Source organism: Micromys minutus, assembly GCF_963924665.1.
Source record: "Micromys minutus genome assembly, chromosome: 2".
Lineage (NCBI taxonomy): Eukaryota > Metazoa > Chordata > Mammalia > Rodentia > Muridae > Micromys > Micromys minutus.
Window position 1 is genome coordinate 46,929,715 of NC_137971.1, and position 20,792 is coordinate 46,950,506.

The 20,792-nt window shown below is 37.4% G+C and overlaps 1 protein-coding gene across 1 annotated transcript; it reads left to right on the top strand.

The window, feature by feature from the left end:
- Window positions 1-10,098: 10,098 nt before the first annotated feature.
- OR4D6 (olfactory receptor family 4 subfamily D member 6) lies at window positions 10,099-11,043 on the top strand (the record flags this gene model as incomplete). The annotated part of the gene is made up of 1 exon (XM_080912933.1): window positions 10,099-11,043. The coding sequence occupies one exon, from the start codon at window positions 10,099-10,101 to the stop codon at window positions 11,041-11,043; it is 945 nt and encodes a 314-aa protein (XP_080769059.1).
- Between the last annotated feature and the right edge of the window lie 9,749 nt (window positions 11,044-20,792).

Here is a 20,792-nt window from a genome sequence, read left to right on the forward strand (position 1 = left end):
AAACGATTCTAAATATTATACTGCTTTATTCATAGATCAATGCCTATACCAATTGTCATCAGATAAGGTTCAATCAGCAGGTGATGGATGGGAGCAGATGCAGAGATTCACAGCCAAACATTAGGTGAAGCTTGGAGAGGAGAACTTCTCTGAAGAAAGTGAGGGGAGGATTGTGGGAGCTAAAGTGTTTGAAGATACCAGAGCATAGTCCACAGAATCAACTAGACAGGGATCATAGGGTCTCACAGAGCCTGCATGGGTCTGAGCTAGATATTCTGTATATATGTTGTGGTTGTTTGCCTTGATGCTTTTATGGAACTCCTAACAGTAGGAGTTGGGGGAGTCTCTGACTCTTTTGCCTGCTGTTAGGACCCTTCTACTGAACTGCCTCATCCAGCCTTGGTATAATGACTTGTGCCTAGTCTTGTTGTATATTATTATGCTATGTTCAGCTAATATCCATGGAAGGCCTGTTTGTTCCTGAGGAAAATGGGAGAAGGATGGATATGGGGGGTGGGGTGATGTTGAGAGGTGTAGAAGCAGGGGACCCTGTGGTAGGAATGTATTGTATCAGAGTAAAAAAATAAAGAAAATGTGGCCCTTCCCATCAGATGTGTCCTCTGTTCCTCATGCTTTATAAAAAAACAACTTTCATCTAGGCATGGAGGTACACTCATTTAATCCCTACATTCAAGAGGCAGAAACAGGCAGATCTCTGTGAGCTGGTGCTAGCCTAATCTCCATAAGTAGTTCCAAGCCAGTCAGTGCTACATAGTGATATGCTATCTCGAAACAAAATTATAGCTTATTTTTATAATAATTGTGACAACTACCTATTATTAGGCAGAATACACCAAACACAAAAGCTATTTAATCAAATATTTGTTACAATGCTTTGGTTATATCACACTGTACGTAGGATACAAAATGAAGATACAAGATTTCAGTAAGAAACTAAAATTTATCAGCATCATACCAGAAATTAGAGCAGAACTCTGGGACAGAGTCTTCTGGAAATTCAGGTGGCAGAATTTGAAGTCTGTCACACACAGGTTAAATAAATTGGAGAACAAACCATCTATTCCATTAAACAGGGTCTTCTTGTTAAATTTCCTTTCTGGCTACTGAACCATTCTCTAAGCAAATGCTTAGGGGCATTTTTTTTTGCTACAGCTTCTAACCACCTCAGCTAACAAGAACCTAACAAGCCTGAGTCTGATGGTCCAGTAGTTTTCTACTGTTGCTCATCTCTCTCCAAATCTGTCATCTGATGGGTCAGTATTTCCTAGCTTTTAACCATGTCATTTCTTCAGCAGTCTGACACTGAGGATGAAGTCCACTACAGCTTAAGTCTGTCTTGATTACCATAACCTTACCTATTCTCTTCTCTCTGAAGAGATCTCTCCAAAATCTCTTTTCTTCCCCTACCCAGTTAATACATGCAACCACGTGAGGGGTATTGCATATTTTCCACCATCTTGGGGCAATACAGCACAGCTTTCATATCAATACAACTTAACTTCTCCTTGGAGGGAAAGAAATTTAAAGTAGATTTGCGCATCAACACTGTCTCTACTAGGAAGAGCCACTTCGGCATCACTGTGTCTCTGGACACTTCCAGCATACTCCCTCTTGACAGCTTGGGTACTTGAGGACCCCCATGGATCCATGTGTCTCCCACATGCCTCCTGACTGCACACCCAGCTTCCCATGATCTGCCATTCCCAAGCAACCAGAGCTTACCGAAGGTAAGACATCTAGACTTGGAAACCCACATCAGAAGGCAGGAGATAAGAGGCCAGCATCCAGTTTGCCAACCTTTACGTAGCGTCCATTCACAGAGTAGCAGACGAGTTCCCCCCAAAAAAAGACCTCAACCTTCTTTTTTTTTTTTTTTTTTTGGTTTTTTTTTTTTTTTTTTTTTTTTTTTGTCCTGAACATGGTATGCCTAAAGCACTGATTGATTAGTAAGTGCAAGAATAGTAGGAACAATGCAAAGATTGGAAAGTGACTTCATTGTTCAAATAGAGAAATATTACTCTACATTGTGGGAAGCATAATCATTGCACTGAAGGCTAGACAACTGTCTCAGGTTTCTGAATTCCCAAAATTCACTCCAAATGATGATGATGATGATGATGATGATGATGATGATGATGATGATGATGATGATGATGATGATGAGTGCTACAAGTCATATACAGTCATTGTTTAATATCCAAAACCTGCTACCTGGTATGCTAACTAAAACTAAAGAAAAACTCCAAGTGTCAGTATAGGTAAGGTGACCCTAAGGGTAAAAGCACTCACTACACATGCCTGGTGCCCTGAACCCACTATGAAAGGAGAGTACTAACTCCCCCAGAGTTGTTCTCTGACCTCTATACATACACTTTGGTGTACACAAGTGCACACGTGTGTGCACACATAACAATAGTAACTAAAAGTTTTGTTTAAAGAAATTAAAACATCAGCTGAATTCCTTATAGTGTTCCAGGGAAGACAAGGCTTTCCCTGTTCCAATGGCTGCTTCTGACAAGCTAACCCACTCAGGAGGAGTGCTGCATTTACTACTGATGTACCTCCAGGTGACTAAAAAAATGGCATTCCTGCTATGAGGAGACATGGGGCACTAAAACAGAAGAAAGATAGGGAAGCTGGGTTATCCTAGCCAATTTTCTCCCAATATCACAATTCCACAATTCATGCCAACCTTTCTAAGATTGAATGAATGAAGATTATAAAACCAAAGGTGCCTTTCAGTGCCTTCCTAGGAGAGATGGTGATAGAGTTCCAAACAGATGCTGAGCTATCTAGGCTTTTTTCGCCATCATTCACCAAATCCTGAACTGCAGCACTATTCATGACTCCAAGGGCCTCCAGACCAGGAGGGACATAAAAGGGACAATCAGATTGCCAGGAATCCTCATATCTCAACTTAGGACTCTGTAATGATATTCCTAGCCAATGCTTGAATTTTTAGGATTGTTGAGAAACCAAGATAATTACTTTAAATGTTTTAGAAAATAATTTAATAAATATCATGAACATGTGTTATCAAATGTCACACACACACACACATTCATACATACACACTCTATAAGAAAACTATATCAAGGTTCCCAGGACTGGTAACTAAATCTCTGAAGTAGAAATCTGTGGGTTTTTTCAACAACTCAGTTGTATCATGTAATGTTTCTCTGGAAACTCTTGTGAGAGGGCATGTGATGTTTTACTGAAAACAGACACTTGACATGTTTAGAAAGGATATAAATGGAACCCCACAAATAGTGAGAGGATGCTCTTGCACTGCTGCTACACTGTGCAACACTTCACTGTTTTTTGCTAGTCTCGTTTTGCTGGTCTTTGCTGGTCTTTGGTGGTCTTTCCTGGACTTTGTTGTTCTTCACTTCTTACTTCTTGGACAGAAAGACACCAAAGAACTCATAGTATTCTGTCTCATTCTGCCTTCTTCCAATGACTCATGCCAATTTGACACAGTCTTGCTGGTTCTATTGGACCATGCCACCACTAGCTAATTTGTGTTTGGTGTTTGCTATTGAACTGGAGTGCTGGTATTCTGACAGCAAAAAACTAGAATTGCCCACAAAAAACTACTTCTAAACAAGTCTAAAATACCCATTTCCTATTAACTTTCTTTTTCCCCTACTTCTGGTTGGGGGGTTAGAAGAGATGTTGAAGTGTATAAAAATCCTAAATGAAGTAGGTTTTGAAAAAAATCTCTGTGCCATGTTTCTCTATCCATTGATCCACCCCAGTTAGAACCACAAGTGATGTGATCTATGTCTGATTTTCCTCCAGTGAACCCTGTAGAGGTCATTCAGTTTATCCAATGCCCAGAAGGTACCAAATACAAATTGTGATATATCACTATGGCATATTACTGATGAAACGCCTGTGCATGGGTTTGAATGACGGCATAAAGCTCAGTGTTGATCTAGCCCAGAGAAGTGGCTTGTGAGGAATTTTCAGGCTTTCCTGAATATACTTACACCACATCCTCATTGTCTTCTCATTGTGGAGGCAGGTTGGGGACAAAGAGACAGAGGAAACAAGCACACACATATGTGTTGCTTAGTAACACTTTTAATTACTCCCATTGCATCTGCAAGTGCTTACCTTCACCACTGAAAATTATACATACTACAAAAATCTGACACAAATCCCTACTCTAGCTATTATATTAGACTTCTAATCTGGTGTTTGCGGTAACACTGCAGGCTGTGCATGTGTTCATGTGAAGAAGGGCAAAACCTTGACAATGGATAAACTGGCATGCTCGCCTTTCTAACACAAAGGTAGGTGATAGCACCCTGAAGACTTTTAAAATTTATGATTTATGTAGTGTTCAACCTTTAGTTTCTAAAAAGTAAAACACCAATTTGTTATTTAAATATATCTCACTTTGAACTAAAAGTTAGAAACTCTGAGCTACGTGTGGTAGCATACATCTATGATTCCAGCATGCAGGAGTCCAGCCTTGACTACATAGACAGCTTTGCAGCAACCAGAGATACATAGTGAGATCTTTTCTCAAAAACATATATATATATATGTAAAAGATAAGATTTCTAGCATAAAACATTGTAGTTTTGAAAACACATTTAAATTAAAACATGATTTTTTATGACAAACTCTATTGAGTTTTTCTGTCAAACTCTATTATGAACATCTACTGAGTATCTGTGATGTATAGGACATTAACCCTTATGGTTCCCTTCTAAAAAGCCAGCTGTAAGCAGGAAGAGCAACTGGAGTCATAGTGATGCCAGTGTTATAATGATACTGGTGACCTACATTTGCATAACAGTTTGAAGTCATGATGTCCACTCCCAGCCAGACAGATGGCTGGGGACTCAAACAATACAGATGAATAGAAGATACAGAATAAGGTCTTATATGGAGTAAAAGAGAGCTATCATTATTGGGGACCTACTGCACATCACATACTCACATTCACTAGTTCATACATCTGTTGCAAAAGAATTAACATATGCAAGGAAGATGCTACTAGTTCAATAGAGATGAAATAGATGTCTTGGCTCCGGGAATCTTGCATTTTAAGGGAAAGCAGAAATACATATAGAAGAAGGTGGACTGCCATAGCAAAGCCCAATGTGAAGAAAACGGGCTTCTCATTCCATGGAATAATATTCTGAAGTTCAAACTGGTCAAGTTGCACAGGGTTAGAGTCAAGATGGCAGCTACTCAAAGCTGGCAGCATTGTGTCCTGTGGGCATGCTGCCTCTAGGACTGATCCTGCAGCCCTGGAGGGAATGTGAAAAATGCCCAGTACTGAATTCTGGCCTCTTCTTGAGCCTGTGTCTAGAAATTTCTAAAGTGATTGACCACAGAGTATAGGTAAAAGGCTGGTGATTCAAAGAGATGCAAACTACCAATGCTTTGATCTAAGTTCTGAGAGAACAAAACTGACAGGTCCCAGGCTCTTCACTGAGCCAGTGCCTCAGAAGAACGGAAGCTCACTCCCCCAGGCCTTCAGGTAGTTTAATTTCTTACAACTTTGCAGAAATGGAAAGGAACATATACAGAATCAGAGTTCAAATCATTAGAGAAAGCATTTCATTTCAAATGATGAGTGTGAGTTACTAATTTTAAAATCAGAAGCTATTTTAATTTTTAGTTAGATGTTTTTAACAAGACATAAAGCAATATACATTAAAGTAAAATTGCTTAAATCAGGTGTGGTGGGGCACCCCTGATATGTCAGTGCTTTGGGGGCTAAGACAGAAAGTCAGAAGGTCAGCAATAGCCTGAGCAACCTAAAAAGTTAATCACAGAATTAGTGCATTAATTTCTCAAAATTGTCTGAATATAATTACTCACAGATAATTTCCACAACTATGGAGATCTTCAGACTTTTAGGCATGTATGGTCTTTTTCCTAAAAAATTATATCAGCTAATATATTAGTTGTTTTAACCCATCACTAAAAGGAGCTCTTGTCACAGTTCTGCACTGTCAGCTGGAAAGTTTGCAAACTGTAAACTGTATATTATGTACCACCTATTGGGCCAACTGTTTACACTAAAATATTAGCCTAAATTTTTCTTTCTTTGGCTGTTCACTGCCCTGTGATGAGCCTCCTTGGACCTTATAACACTAAGCATTTGGCTTATTCATCCTGTAACCTAAATTCCCAAAGCAAAATTTTATGTTAGTAACATTTGCCTACTTTAAGCTTTAATACATATTTCCAAAATGGCATTCCTACAAATGTTGTCCCTGGTATTCAACATCTTTGAAGGTATTTCTTTCTGCACATCCACATCTAAATAACAGACCTTTTCAACACTGGCCAATATTCTATGGTAAAAGGTAATATCTGATTGCAATTTTAATTTGCATTTTTTCATAGTATGATTAGCCATCTTTTCATATGTGAGATGATCATATCTCTATGTAACTTATGATCCATTTTTTAAGGTTGCTGTCTGTGTCACATTGATTTATAAAAATTTTTCATCTGAGATATTAAGAATAGACCGGGTATGGTGGTATACATCTGTAATCTCAGCACTTAGGCAACAGGGCAGCCAGATCTCTAAAAGTCTGAGGTCAGTTTGTTTACATAGTGAGCTTCAGGCCAGCATAGGATACATAAGGGAGACCTTGTCTCACAAACAACAACAATGATTAATTTTAGGTGGGGTGCAAATAGTTTTCCATTTTTCAATTATGTTTAATTATTGATATTTATAATACTTTTATTTTTCAATAATACTTTTTAAACCATGGGTATTACTTACTGTCACTTAATCAAACCTAATTGTTTTTATGTAATTTTCATGCACTTCAAAATTTTTATTATCTATTTATTTATTTTATGTATATTAGCGTTTTGACTGCATGTGTACCTATGCACACCCTGTGTGCCTTAGTGCCCTTTGTACCTGTGTAGGCATCTGATCCCCTGACAATTGAATCTAAAATGGTTGGAAGTCACTATATGGGTGCTGGGAATCAAATCCAGGTTCTTTGAAAGGGTAGCCAGTACTTTTAATTAACCATTGCACCAAATTGTTTCAAAACCTTCACTCCAATATTATGCTAATGTTTTCACTGCATTATCATGGTTACCTATGGTTTTCTTTTTCTCTAAAAAATATTTATGTAATCTATTTCAGTTTTTAGTATCCCTATGTAAAAATAAGTCAAACCCTTAAATACATTTAGGAATAGTTTCAGTCAAAACTAGAAAATTAATACATCATATAATTTTGTAAATCTATTTCTTGGAATTTGTCTTAAGGAAATTATAGATGTATGCAAAAAATAACACTTACCAATTGTTCCACAAAGTGTTATTTGAAAATATTAGTTAGAGTCCACAGGCCAGCTGAATGGAGGAACTTAAGATTTATCTGGTCCCTCAGCTGACTCTCTGTTCTACCTTCAGAAAGCCTGACTCACAATGTCATCCATCACTAGCTTTCCAATCTCCCTTTCTCAGCTCCAATCTCCCAAGACTGCTTTCTCACCTGGATAATTCTTTGTTCCTCTCAGCCCTTCATAACAAATGTGACTCCTACCCTCTCTGGTTTATACTGTACCAGTGATAGTCTGTTTCTTAATAAGCAGTGTATCATCCCTCAATCTTCAGAGAACCTCACAGAATTTGTAGCAATGGTAACAAGATACATGTAATAAAATGAAATGTAATAAAAAATGAAAAAAAAATCTGACATGACCACATGTTTTTAACATAAGCAATGAAGCCACACATATCTTTTGAAAAGCAAACCAGAGATATGTGACTAGTAACAGAATCCTGATTTTTCTAAGATGAATTTCAGTGTTCTTCCTAAACATAAACTGGAGGATCAGAAATGTTGTGGGGTAGATGCTGCTCCATGCAGATGCCTTTGAGAAAAGTGTCGAGTGGATGTTATCACCCATGTTGCTCTCTACTGTTGCTAATAGTGAGGATGGAAATGAATTACGTCAGAGTATCAATCACAGGGAAGATGCTGACACACTGAAGTAGCATCACTTTAAGCCGTGCCCCTTAAACATATATCAATGAAAAGCTGTAGAAATGTTTTAACTGAACAATATATATATATATATATATATATATATATATATATATATGTATATATATATATATATATATAACAATTTTATTTTCTGTAGAAATGAATTTTTAACAATAGAAACATCAGAGATCTAAGCTGCCTACCTGATTTCTATTTAATTTTATATGTATCCAAATTTCTCAGATAAAGACATTAAAAATTACCCAGTGCTGAGGTGATATATATAAAAAAAAGACAAACAATTGTCTGTAGAATCTTCTAGTATGCTGTTATTTATTTTGATGGAAATGTTTTATTATTTTTTCATCTTTATTCCCATCTATATACAGTTAATTCAGCTGCTTCAGATGCAAACTGTGATTCTGGACTCCTGAAATGAAATTTGGTCATCTGAGATGTTTGAATTATTTTACAGCTTTCTTAGATACAATTACTTATTGAATGTAGATATTCTTACTGAAAATAATTTTATTCTCTAGTGGTTTATTTATGATTTAAAAATAAAAGTTATCTTTTCTTTTCTTATTTATTTTATAAAATATTATAGCTCATAATATTTGTTACATAATAATATATGATGAATACAAAATTTTTTCTTTTTTTTCTCTATAAAGGACTGAGGCTTCCACATTTTGGCCTTCCTTCTTTTTGAGCTTCATAAGGTCTATGAGTTGTTTCTTAGGTAGAGCTTTTTCTATCATATAGAAATAATACAGTCTCTGGACTGTAGATCAAAGGATCTGGCTAAATTTTTGTTTTATTAATTCATAGTCTCATTCTGGCCAAATTAATAACTTTCTCTTTTTACTCCTGTAGTGAGGAGTGCTGGACTGAGCCACCTCTGATCCTCTATGAAGCTCTAATGATTAGTTCTTCTGACCATCTGCTGATCACTAAACACCCCTGAACATCCATTGCAGGTCCTTGATTCTCCAAAGATATTTTGAGTCCACAGTGAAATCCAGGTTCCCAGTTTGCTAAAGAACAGTACTTATACAGGCCTAACTCTTCCATCCTGTAAGGAGATAAGAGTTAAATAGTTAGGCTACTTAACTAATGGCTTATGCTTTATCTACTCATGGGGACGCTGATAATCCAAAATAATTCCCAGGCATTGATCTGGCAGGGTGAAGCTCTAGAGATTAAGAGGGAAAAGAATCAATGGACACCGATCAAGCATATAGATTTCAGACAAAACTGTTGCAGTGAAAAAGTTGGATCTCAACTTAAGATACAGCAAGGATGGATGGATCTTTACAGAATTGATCCAGTGAGAGGGAGAGAATCTATGGAAATTAGAGAAAATACTAAACAGATGTGAGACTAGAATGAGTCTTATTAAACTGGCTAAAAGAAACTCTTACTACAGACAGACAGGCCAAGTACTCAGAAACAAGGAGCTTAATATTAGAGATGAGAGATGAAGAATTTGACACCAAACCAGCTTAGCAAGTTGCTTCTTAAAGATGGGCTCCAGAAGAAAGCCCAGGAAGGGCTGAATCTGAGGAGCTGGCAGGAAAAATGCTCACAAGAGAATTACTTGAATTTGAGTCGTTGGCTTGCCATTTGCTGACAGCAACTGTGTAAATGTAACCAAGCCATGCACTGCTCTAAACTTCAAAGAAAATCACAGCCAGTGTGCAGACTCCTTAGACTTTAAGTTTAAAAAAAAAAAATCAAGATAAAATTGCAGGGTTCTGAAAGAGCTTGGTGAAATATACAGAGAAGTGTCTGTGTAAAGAAGCTATCCCTATGAGACAAAGAAAAAATCATAGGTAAATGACAACAGAATCAAGGCTAAGACTGTGATGGTTCTCCTGCAAATCATGGTCTATCTGTATAAGGAATTTCTAAACTAAAAGTTGGTCCAGTCTTCCTACATAGTCATGGCCAGTTGAATACCTTCAAAAGCCTAATAACATAATGATGTATAACACATGACACTTCAGCCTCATGCTACCATACTCCAAACCCTAACCTATCTCCTCCCTAGGTAGATGTGACAGAAGCCGATCCCAGCCATGGGCCAGATAAACCACACCAATGTGAAGGAATTTGTCTTCCTGGCACTTACTCGCTTCAGAGAACTGGAGTTCTTTTTGTTCTCAGTCTTCTTTCTTGTGTATGTAACAACTGTGCTGGGTAACACCCTCATTGTGGTTACCATCACCTCTGAGTCCCGTCTCCATACTCCTATGTACTTCCTCTTGAGGAACAAGTCCATTCTAGATATTGTTTTTTCATCTATCACAGTCCCCAAATTCCTGGTGGATCTTTTATCAGAAAGGAAGACCATCTCCTACAATGGTTGTTTGACACAGATCTTTTTCTTCCACTTTGCTGGTGGGGCAGATATCTTCTTCCTCTCTGTGATGGCCTATGACAGATACCTTGCTATTGCTAAACCCCTGCACTATGTAACCATTATGAGGAGAGAGGTATGGGAGGCCTTGGTTGTGGCCTCCTGGGTGGGTGGTGGTTTGCATTCAATTGTCCAGATAATCCTAATGCTTCCACTCCCCTTCTGTGGCCCAAACACCTTGGATGCCTTTTACTGCGATGTACCCCAGGTGGTGAAGCTGGCCTGCACTGATACCTTTGCCCTTGAACTTCTCATGATCTCCAACAATGGGCTAGTAACTCTGCTGTGGTTCCTCCTGCTCCTGGGCTCCTACACTATCATTTTGGTTATGCTCAGATCCCATTCTGGGGAGGGACGAAACAAGGCTCTTTCCACCTGCACCTCTCACATTATGGTGGTGACTCTCCATTTTGTGCCCTGTGTTTACATCTATTGCCGGCCTTTCACTACCCTGCCCATGGACACGGCCATATCTATCAATAACACTGTCATCACACCCATGCTAAACCCCATGATCTACACTCTCAGGAACCAAGAGATGAAGTCAGCCATGAAAAGACTGCAGAGAAGGCTGGGGCCTTCTGAGAGCAATAAGTTTAGGTGAGCCATCTGGTGAAGTCCAGAAATCTAAGACTAATTCAGTTCTCTGAATCTTCCAGTCTAAGAATAAGAGAACATTGGTTCTATATATCTTTTGTAATATAAATGTCACCATATGCCTTCTGTGATACAAATGTGCAACTCCATTAGAGAGAATATGAAGATAAAATGAAGAGATGAGATCAGACAATCTTCACAAGCTGACTTGTGTACAAGGGAGAGGTCCATGCAAAATAATTAAAATCAATTACATGCTAGTAAGCTGTCATTTGTTCCCCTCCTGCCAACCCTTCCCTTACTTTATCACCTCTGATGCAGAAAAGCACTACTGTCCACAAGTATGGTCAATGTCATGAAAACACAAGTTATAAAAGTCAGCATTGCTGCCAATGTGGGTCAGTCGCACAATACTTCCTGTTAGCTATCCTTGCATTCCTAAATATGTACACATTGGTCAATAATATTTTTTACTTTTTAAATTATTTATTTATTTACATTACAAGTGTTGCCCCCTTCCCAGTCTTTCTTCCCAGAGTTCTTCCCATCTCCCTCCCCTTTGCCTCGGAGAGGGTGCTTCTCCATCTACCCATTCATCCCTCTCACCCCTCTGCCCCCTCTCCACCACCACCTGCCAACATTTTCCTTCCTTGGGGCATCAAGTATCTACATAATTAGAAAATCCTCTCCCACTGAGGCAAGGCTCTGCTACATATGTGCTTGGGGGTCATAAACCAGCCCATGTATGCTCTTTGGTTGGTGACTTAGTCTCTGAAGATTGATCAATTATTAAAAATAATTTGACATAATGAGTACAGTATTGTAAATTTATTTCATAAATTAGTGAAAAGAGAAAGAATGGTTTAAATTGCATTAAATCTAGTGTATGTGTGTAAAAATTTTATGTCTAAAGCCGGTCAATGGTGGTCCAGTGCCTATAATCACAAAACTCTAGAAACAAAGGCAGGTGAATCTGTAAGTTTAAGGCCAGCCTGGTCTATGGAGCAAGTTCCAGGACAGTCAGGACTATAAAACACAACCCTGTTTCAAAAAACAAAAATCTCTATCTAGTCCAGCTGCTTCCTATTCTTCATTCCATTCAACTGATTTGTCCACTGAAATTAATCTCCAAGTTACACAAGTAGTTAGTTAGTACACATACCTGTAACAAATCTATGATGTCTCTGCATCTCAACTACAACTTCCCTCTTCCCTCATCTGCTGTTTTTTCTGTTTTGTCAATGAGCTCTGTGTGTGTGTGTGTGTGTGTGTGTGTGTGTGTGTGTGTGTGTGTGTGTAGGTCAGAGAACAACCTCTAAGTCAATCCTCAGGAGCTAACCAACTTATTCATGTGAACAGGAATGCTCACTAGCCTAGATCTCACCTATTCAGCTAGGTTAGTGAATACTAGATTTGTGAGCTCAGAGGTCTTCTTGTCTATTCCTCCCCAGCACAGGGATTACATTCAGTACCCCCACCTCACCCAACTTTTTCACATGGATTCTGAAGGTCAAACTTAACTCCTCATACTTGAAAGGCAAACATCTTACTGAGTGAGCCATTTTCCAGCTCCTTCTAGGACTTTTAAAAGTGAAATAAAAGTGTAAATTTTTGTCTAAGTATTTTATTTCAAGACATTTCATCACAATTCAAAACAAACAAACAAACAAACCATCTAAGAAATATTTTCTATCACCAAGCCTATTTTAATAACATTATTCAATAAAAAGAAGCATGTTGTATATAGGGTCATCTACAAATGACTAATTTTTTTTTTTTTAGAATTTACCCCCACACCACAGGAAAGATTTCTGCTGTGGATATGTAAAGACAATATTTCTTCCTTTGTGAGTGCTTCAAATTCTACCCTTGTCTTTTTCAATCATTCATAATCGAGGTGCGGGTAGAGGAAAAAGGCTCAAGAAATTAAAGCACATTGAACAATTTCTTTACAAAAGTACTAAACTGATATAATACTTAAGATTTAGTCAAGAAGTCACTAGTAGATAATGCTGACTCCCATAAGACAGAGCAACATGCAACCAAGATTTATAATCACAGGACAATGTTTCGTAGACTTTCTTTTTATTTATTGTTTCCAATTTTCATACATACATGTGTATATGCTCATGTACATATGGAAGTCCTCTGTGTGTCTATATGTGTATATGTATGTGTATATAGATATATATAATTACTTTGATAATACCAGAGGTATGCATAATCCTCTCCTCTCACTTCTATAAATTTCTTCCCAAGAAGAGCTCCACTTATTTTCATGCCTTATGTTTTTTAAACAACTTTATTTTACAAAACAAAGATAAATGTACAGATTTTAAACATTTTTGCTTAAAATTATACATTTTTGTCAGTACTTTTTTTTCAGATTTTAACATAATTTTTATATAAAACTATATGATTATATTTTTTAGTCAGTACTTGATTTTTTTTCAAGGTTTGGTTGTATGCCTTGAAAACTTAATAGTTACAATGAGCTAAAGTACATGTAAAACAAAATGTAACATGGAAATAGTTAAAGTTTTCTTGTTTTGTAAATATTTTTTGTTTTGTTTTGTTTTCTTTATTTCTTGGACTTCATACAGTCTGTGAGTTGTTTCTGAGGGAGTGCAAGCCTCTGTTCATGCCTTATTTTTAATAAACTACTGGTTTGATTAGGTTTGTTTATTTGACTATAGGTACAGTCATTATTTGAGCAAAACAAACTTACTAGTAGTAGCAACAACACTAGGAACATGATTTCTCACTGCTATGAGTAGGTGGGGACCAGAGAGGTCTGTGTCAAGCACTCAGAAAGTGCACCCACACCCAACTGGTTCAAAAGATCAGGAAACCAGCCATAGGGTCTCAGTTTCCACGTGGCAGGCCCGTGCATACAGATCAGGCACCCAGGCCATCTGTCACTAGGAACAGCGGAGATCCAGGGACACAGTACAGGTACACTGGAGAGACAGGAACCAATCACTGAAAACAAGATGGCAAGAGAAAACCCAAAGAACTTACCCCAGGGAAACTAAGACAAACTGGCAACAACAAAACCCAGCTCTCCCATCACAGCAAACAGCAGAATGCCAAACCAGAAAAAGAAGACTCAGACCCATAGTCATACCTCAAGATGATGATAGAGATCCTTAAACAAGAATGGGAGGAAAAGCATAAAGAAATAGAAAATTTTAAAGAGGAAACAAGAAGAATACTCAAAGAAATCAAAGAACGAGAGAAAAACAGAACCAAAGAGATGAAGGAAATGAAGAAGAAATTTAAAATGAAAATGGAAATAATAAAGAAAACAGTAAAAGAGACAACATTAGAGGTAGAAAACCTAAAAAAGAAATTAGGAGTCAGATGCAAGTATCTCCAAAAGAATACAAGATATGGAAGAGAGAGTCTCAGGGGCCAAAGACAACATTGAAAACATAGACAAAACAGTAAGAGAAGATGCAAAACCCAAAAAGCTCCTAATTCAAAATGTCCAGGAGGTCCAAGACACAATGAGAAGACCAAACCTAAGGATAATAGGAATAGAAGAGGGCACCGAATATCAACTAAGAGGCACAGTAAATATCTTCAACAAAATCGTAAAGAAAACTTCCCTACCATTAAGAATGAGATGACCCTCTCTTGCTCTTGTGCTCTTGGGGCCTTCCCGTCCCCCCTCTCCCTCTACGTGCTCATGGCCAGCCTCTACTCCTCTACTCTCTGTCTCTCTCTGTCTCTGTCTCTCTCTCTCTCTCTCTCTCTCTCTCTCTCTCTCTCTCTCTCTCTGCCTCTACCACCCTCTTAACTCCCCCATGACCTGAATAAACTCTATTCTCTACTAAAAAAAAAAAAAAAAGAATGAGATGACCATGAGCATAAAAGAAGCCTACAGAACTCCAAATAGAGTGGACAAGAAAAGAAATTCCTCCCAACACATAATGGTCAAAACGCCAAGTACCCAAAGCAAAGAAAGAATACTAAAAGCAGTAAGGGAAAAGGGTCATGTAACAAATAAAGGCAAACCAATAAGAATCACACCTGACTTCTCAACAGAGACTATGAAAGCTAGATCCTGGACAGACAAGCAGACCCTAAGAAAACACAAGTGTCAGTCGAAAGTGCTATACCCAGAAAAACTCTATATCACCATAGATAGAGAGACCAAGATATTCCAAGAAAAAACTAAATTTACACAATATCTGATCACAAACACAGAACTACAACTAATTACATGTTGAAAACCCAATACAAGGAGGGAAACCACATCCTAGTAAAAACAAGAAAATACCTAAGCAAGAAAACCAAAAACAGAAAGACATACAAGTGCAATTCTAGCTCTTAAAGCAAAGATAGCAAGAAACAGCAACCATCATTCCTTAATATTTGTAAACATAAATGGACTCAATTCCTCAATAAAAAGACATAGGCTATCAGACTGGATGCCTAAACTGAATCCAGCATTTTGCTGCATGCAGGAAACTCATCTCAGAGACAAAGACAAACACTATCTCAGAGTAAAAGGTTGAGAAAAAAACATTCCGAGCAAACAGCTCCAAGAAGCAAGCTGGAGTGGCCATTCTAATATGAATTAAAGTCGATTTTCAAACAAAAGTTAGCAAAAAATATAAGGGAGAAAACTTTTTACTCATTACAGGAAAAATTTGTCAGGAGGAACTCTCAATCCTTAACATACATGTTCGAAATACAAGAGCACCCATATTCATAAAACAAACCCTACTAAAGCTCAAAAAATACATTGCACCCCACACAATAATAGTGGGATACCTCAATACCCCACTCTCATTAATGGACAGATCATGGAAACAGAAACTGAACAAGGACACAGTAAAACTAAGAGAGACTATAAACCAACTGGAATTAATAGATATCTTTAGAACATATCATCCTAAAACAAAAGAATACAACTTCTTCTCAGCACCTCACTGCACATACTCAAAAACTGACCATATAATCAGTCACAAAATCAAGCCTCAATATATATAAGAATGTTGAAATACTCCCATGTATCCTATCAGATCCTCATGGTCTAAGGCTGGTCTTTAACAACAACAAAGACAACAAAAAGCTCGTATACATATGGAAATTAAACAGTGCTCTATTAAACAATAGCAAGTTCAAAGAAGAAATAAAGAAATTTAAGATTTTCTAGAATTTAATGAAAATGAAAACACAACATAGCCAAACCAATGGGATGCAATGAAAGCAGTACTGAGAGGAAAAGTCATAGCTTTCAGACATTCCAAAAAGAAACTGAAGAAAGCATACACTAGTAACTTGACAGCACAGTTGAAAGCTCTAGAACAAAAAAAAGCAGATACACCCAAGAGGAGAAGACAGCCTGAAATAATCAAACTCAAAGCAGAAATTGACCAAATAGGAACAAAAAGAACCATTCAAAGAATCAACAAAACCAAGAGCTGGTTCTTTGAGAAAATTAACAGAATTGATAAACTTCTTAGGCAGACTAACTAGAGGGCAAAGAAAGAGTATCCAAACTAACAAAATCAGAAAGGAAGGTAGAGCCATAACGACTGAAACTGAGAAATTCAAGAAATCATCAGATTGTACTATAAAAGCTTATACTCAACAAAGCTGGAAAATCTGGAGGAAATGGATGAATTCCTAGACAAATGCCAGACATTTAAGTTAAACTAGGACCAGGTAAACCATCTAAATAATCCCATAACACCTAAAGAAATAGAATCAGTCATCAAAAGCCTCCCAACCAAAAAAAGTCCAGGTCCATATGGGTTCACTGCAGAATTTTATTGGACATATATTGACTACCTTATACCAATACTCTCCAAACTATCCCACAAAATAGAATCATATGGAATACTACCTAACTCATTTTTCCAGGCCACAATAACCTTCATTCCTAAACCACACAAAGGCCATACAAGGAAAGAGAACTTCAGACCAATGTCACTTATGAACATTGATACAAAAATACTCAACAAAATCCTTGCAAACTGAATCCAAGAACACATCAAAACGATCATTCACCATTCATCATCAAGTAGGGTTTATCCCTGGGATGCAGGGATGGTTTAATATATGGAAATCCATCGATGTAATCCACCATATAAACAAACTCAAAGAAAAAAACCACATGGTCATCTTACTAGATGCTGAGAAAGCATTTGAAAAAATGCAACACCCCTTCATGTTAAAAGTCTTGGAAAGAACAGGAATCTAAGCCCCATACCTAAACATAATAAAATCAATATACAGCAAACCAATAGCCAACATCAAACCTAACAGTTCAAAAATTGAAGCAATCCCAGTAAAATCAGGCACTCAACAAGGCTGCCCACTCTCCCCCTACATATTCAATATAGTACTGGATGTCCTGGTCAGAGCAATTAGACAGCAAGAGGAAATCAAAGGGATACAAATTGGGAAGAATGAAGTAAAAACATCACTGATTGCAGATGACAGGATAGTGTACTTTAGTGACCCCACAAATTCCACAGATGATAAACAAGTTCAGCAAATTGGCTGGAAATAAATTAACTCTAACATATCAGTAGCCTTCCTATATTTGAAGGACAAACATGCAGAGAAAGAAATTAGGGAAAAGATACCCTTCACAATAGTCACAAATGATATGAAATATCTTGATATGACTCTAACTAAGCAAGTGAAGGACCTGTATGACAAGAATTTTAAACCTCTAAAGAAGAAAATCGAGGAAGATCTCAGAAAATGGAAAGATCTCCCATGCTCATGGATTGGAAGGATCACCATTGTAAAAATGGCCAACCTACCAAAAGCAATCTACACATTCAACACAATCCCCGCCAAAACACCAACCCAGTTATTCATTGAGTTGGAAAGAGCAATGTGCAATTTTATCTGGAATAACTAAAGACCTAGAGCAGTGAAATCCATCCTCAACAAGAACAAAATATCTGCGGGAATCACTATCCCTGTCCTCATGCTATATGACAAGGCAATTGTGCTAAAACCTGCATGGTACTGGTACAGAGATATGCACGTAAATCAATGGAATAGAAGAGAAGATCCAGAAATGGGCCCTCACATATATGGTCACTTTATTTTTGACTAAGGAGCTGTAAATATTCAGTGGAAAAAGGACAGCCTCTTCAATAAATGGTGTTGGTCCAACTGGCACTCAGCAAGCAGAAGAATCAAAATAGACCCTTTCTTATCTTCTTGTACAAAGCTCAAGTGCAAGTGGATCACAAATCTCCACCTTAAATCAGGTACACTCAAACTATTACATGAGAAAGTAGGGAAAACCTTAGAACACATAGGCACGGGACAAAATTTTCTGAACAGCCAGTGACTTGTTCTCTAAGGTCAAATATCAACAAATGGGACCAATGAGATTACAAAGTACTGAAAGGCTAAGGACACTGTCAAAAAAAAAAAAAAAACCAGCAGCCAACAGATTGGGAAAAGATCTTTACCAACCCCACATCAGATAGAGGCCTAATACTCAAGTATACAAAGAACTCCTGAAGTTAGACACCAGAGAATCAACCAACCCTATTAAAAATGGGGTACACAAATTTCATGACACTCTAACTTGAAATATTCTGCACTCATCTCTCTGGGAGCAAACATGTACATAGTAGGTGGGACCATCGTCATTTATGATAGTTTTCATGTCTACTGAGTACATTGCATGTGCCTAGTGCTATTCTTTGTGGATATATTAATTATGTAAAATTACTCATTGTGTAGTTAATACACAAAGTAATCCATTTGACCTTCCCATATATGTGATATACTTTGATTATATTAAATCCTTTGATTGCCAAAAAATTGATTACAGAGCTCAACAAAAAGTTCTCAGTTGAGAAATATTGAATGGCTGAGAAGCATCTAAGGAAGTGCTCCACATCATTAGCCATCAGGGAAATGCAAATCAAAACAACCCTGAGATTCACCTCACACCAACAAGAATGGCTAAAAGCAAAAATTCAGATACCACACATGTTGGCGAGCATGCAAAGAAAGGGGAACATTTCTCCACTGTTGGTGGGGTTTTAAATTGGTACAACCACTCTGGAATCAGTCTGGCGATTTCTCAGAAAATTGGACGTAGTACTACCTGAAGACCCAGTTATTCCACTTCTGGGCATATACCCCAGAGAAGCTCCAACATACAACAAAGATACATGCACCACAATGTTCATAGCAGCCCTATTTATAATAGCTAGAAGCTGGAAAGAACCCAGATGTCCTTCAGTAGATGAATGGATACAAAAATTGTGGTACATTTACACAATGAAGTGCTACTCAGCTATCAAAATCAATGACTTTATGAAATTCTTAAGAAAATTGATGCATCTAGAGAATATCATCCTGAGTGAGATAACCCAGTCACAAAAGAACAGACATAATATGCAGTCATTGATAATTGGATTCTAACCCCAGAAAGCTCTGAACACCCCAAAAACAACTCACAGACTATATGAAGTTCAAGAAAAAACAAAGGCCAAAAAGAAAGAAAGAAAAAGAAAAACCATTGTGCTTAATCTTTACACACCAAGAAAACTTTGACTAATTCCAGGTTGTATCTTGTTTTACATGTACTTTATGCTCATTGTAACTTGTAAGATTTTTATGCATACTATCAAACCTTTTAAAAAAAAATCAAGTACTGATAAAAAAAAAAGAACAAACAACTTTGAGAAAGGTAAAATTACAGTTGAAATGCTAACATCCTCCAGGGCTCACAGTAGATCATGGGGACTCAGACTGTAGCACTCCTTATAACCTGCCTTGGTGTGCCTTTTCTCCTATCCACCTGAGAAAATACAGTTAACAGTATCTGTTGCCATCAGAATCATGCTGATGCCTAGTTCACCATAGAAATACCAATGATAAAAATGAGTGCTGGGGTGCAATGTAAATGGTATGGTAGGCTTTTGTCCTTGGTAATATTTATTTTGTCAACATTGACCCTGTATAAATATATCAGATTATTTTTATTGTCTATACGTCTACTTTCTGCCTTGTGGAATAAGACTTCTTAGTATATTGTGAGTTTTTAATAGCAATCAAGTATACTCACTTATTTCTGCGAATGTTTGAGAAGGAGATTGTAGGTTTTCTTTGGCATAAAGTAATTATAAACTGACAAAAAAGAATATGATTTCCCCATACCCCAGTAACAATAGTCAAGGGACCTGTCTTGAACAGGTCTTACACAGGTTAACCATAATGTTGTGAGTTTATGGCTTTGACAGCCGAGTTATGTCTGGTAGACAACATTTTACAGCACTCTTTCTATCCTCCGGTTCTTACACTCTTTCTGTGGCCTTTTCTTGGGTGGTCCCTGAGCATTGAAGTGGGTGTTATAGATGTCTTGTTTAAGGCTGAACACTCAACAATCTCAGGACTCTAACTCATCCTTGAAACTTTCTTAAGTTCCTTTCCCTTCGTGATTTCGTTAAGTATTTTTTTCTGATGGCCTCCACAAAGCAATTCCCCACTAAAAATATATTATGTATCTTTTCATATACCAATTAATTGAAAAGACACATCACTGAAATAACTAGAATGATTTTGCTTACCCCTAATAAGTTGTGCCTTTGTCCTTATAAGAAATAAGTGATCCTATGACATTAAATTCTTTTTTAATTATTTTACTATATACACTCTGTATTCATATTTTACATGTTATCTCCTCTCCCCTCTCATATCCCCTTTCCCTCCATTTGTTTCCATAAAGGTGCACACTCTACCAATCACCCTCTCCAC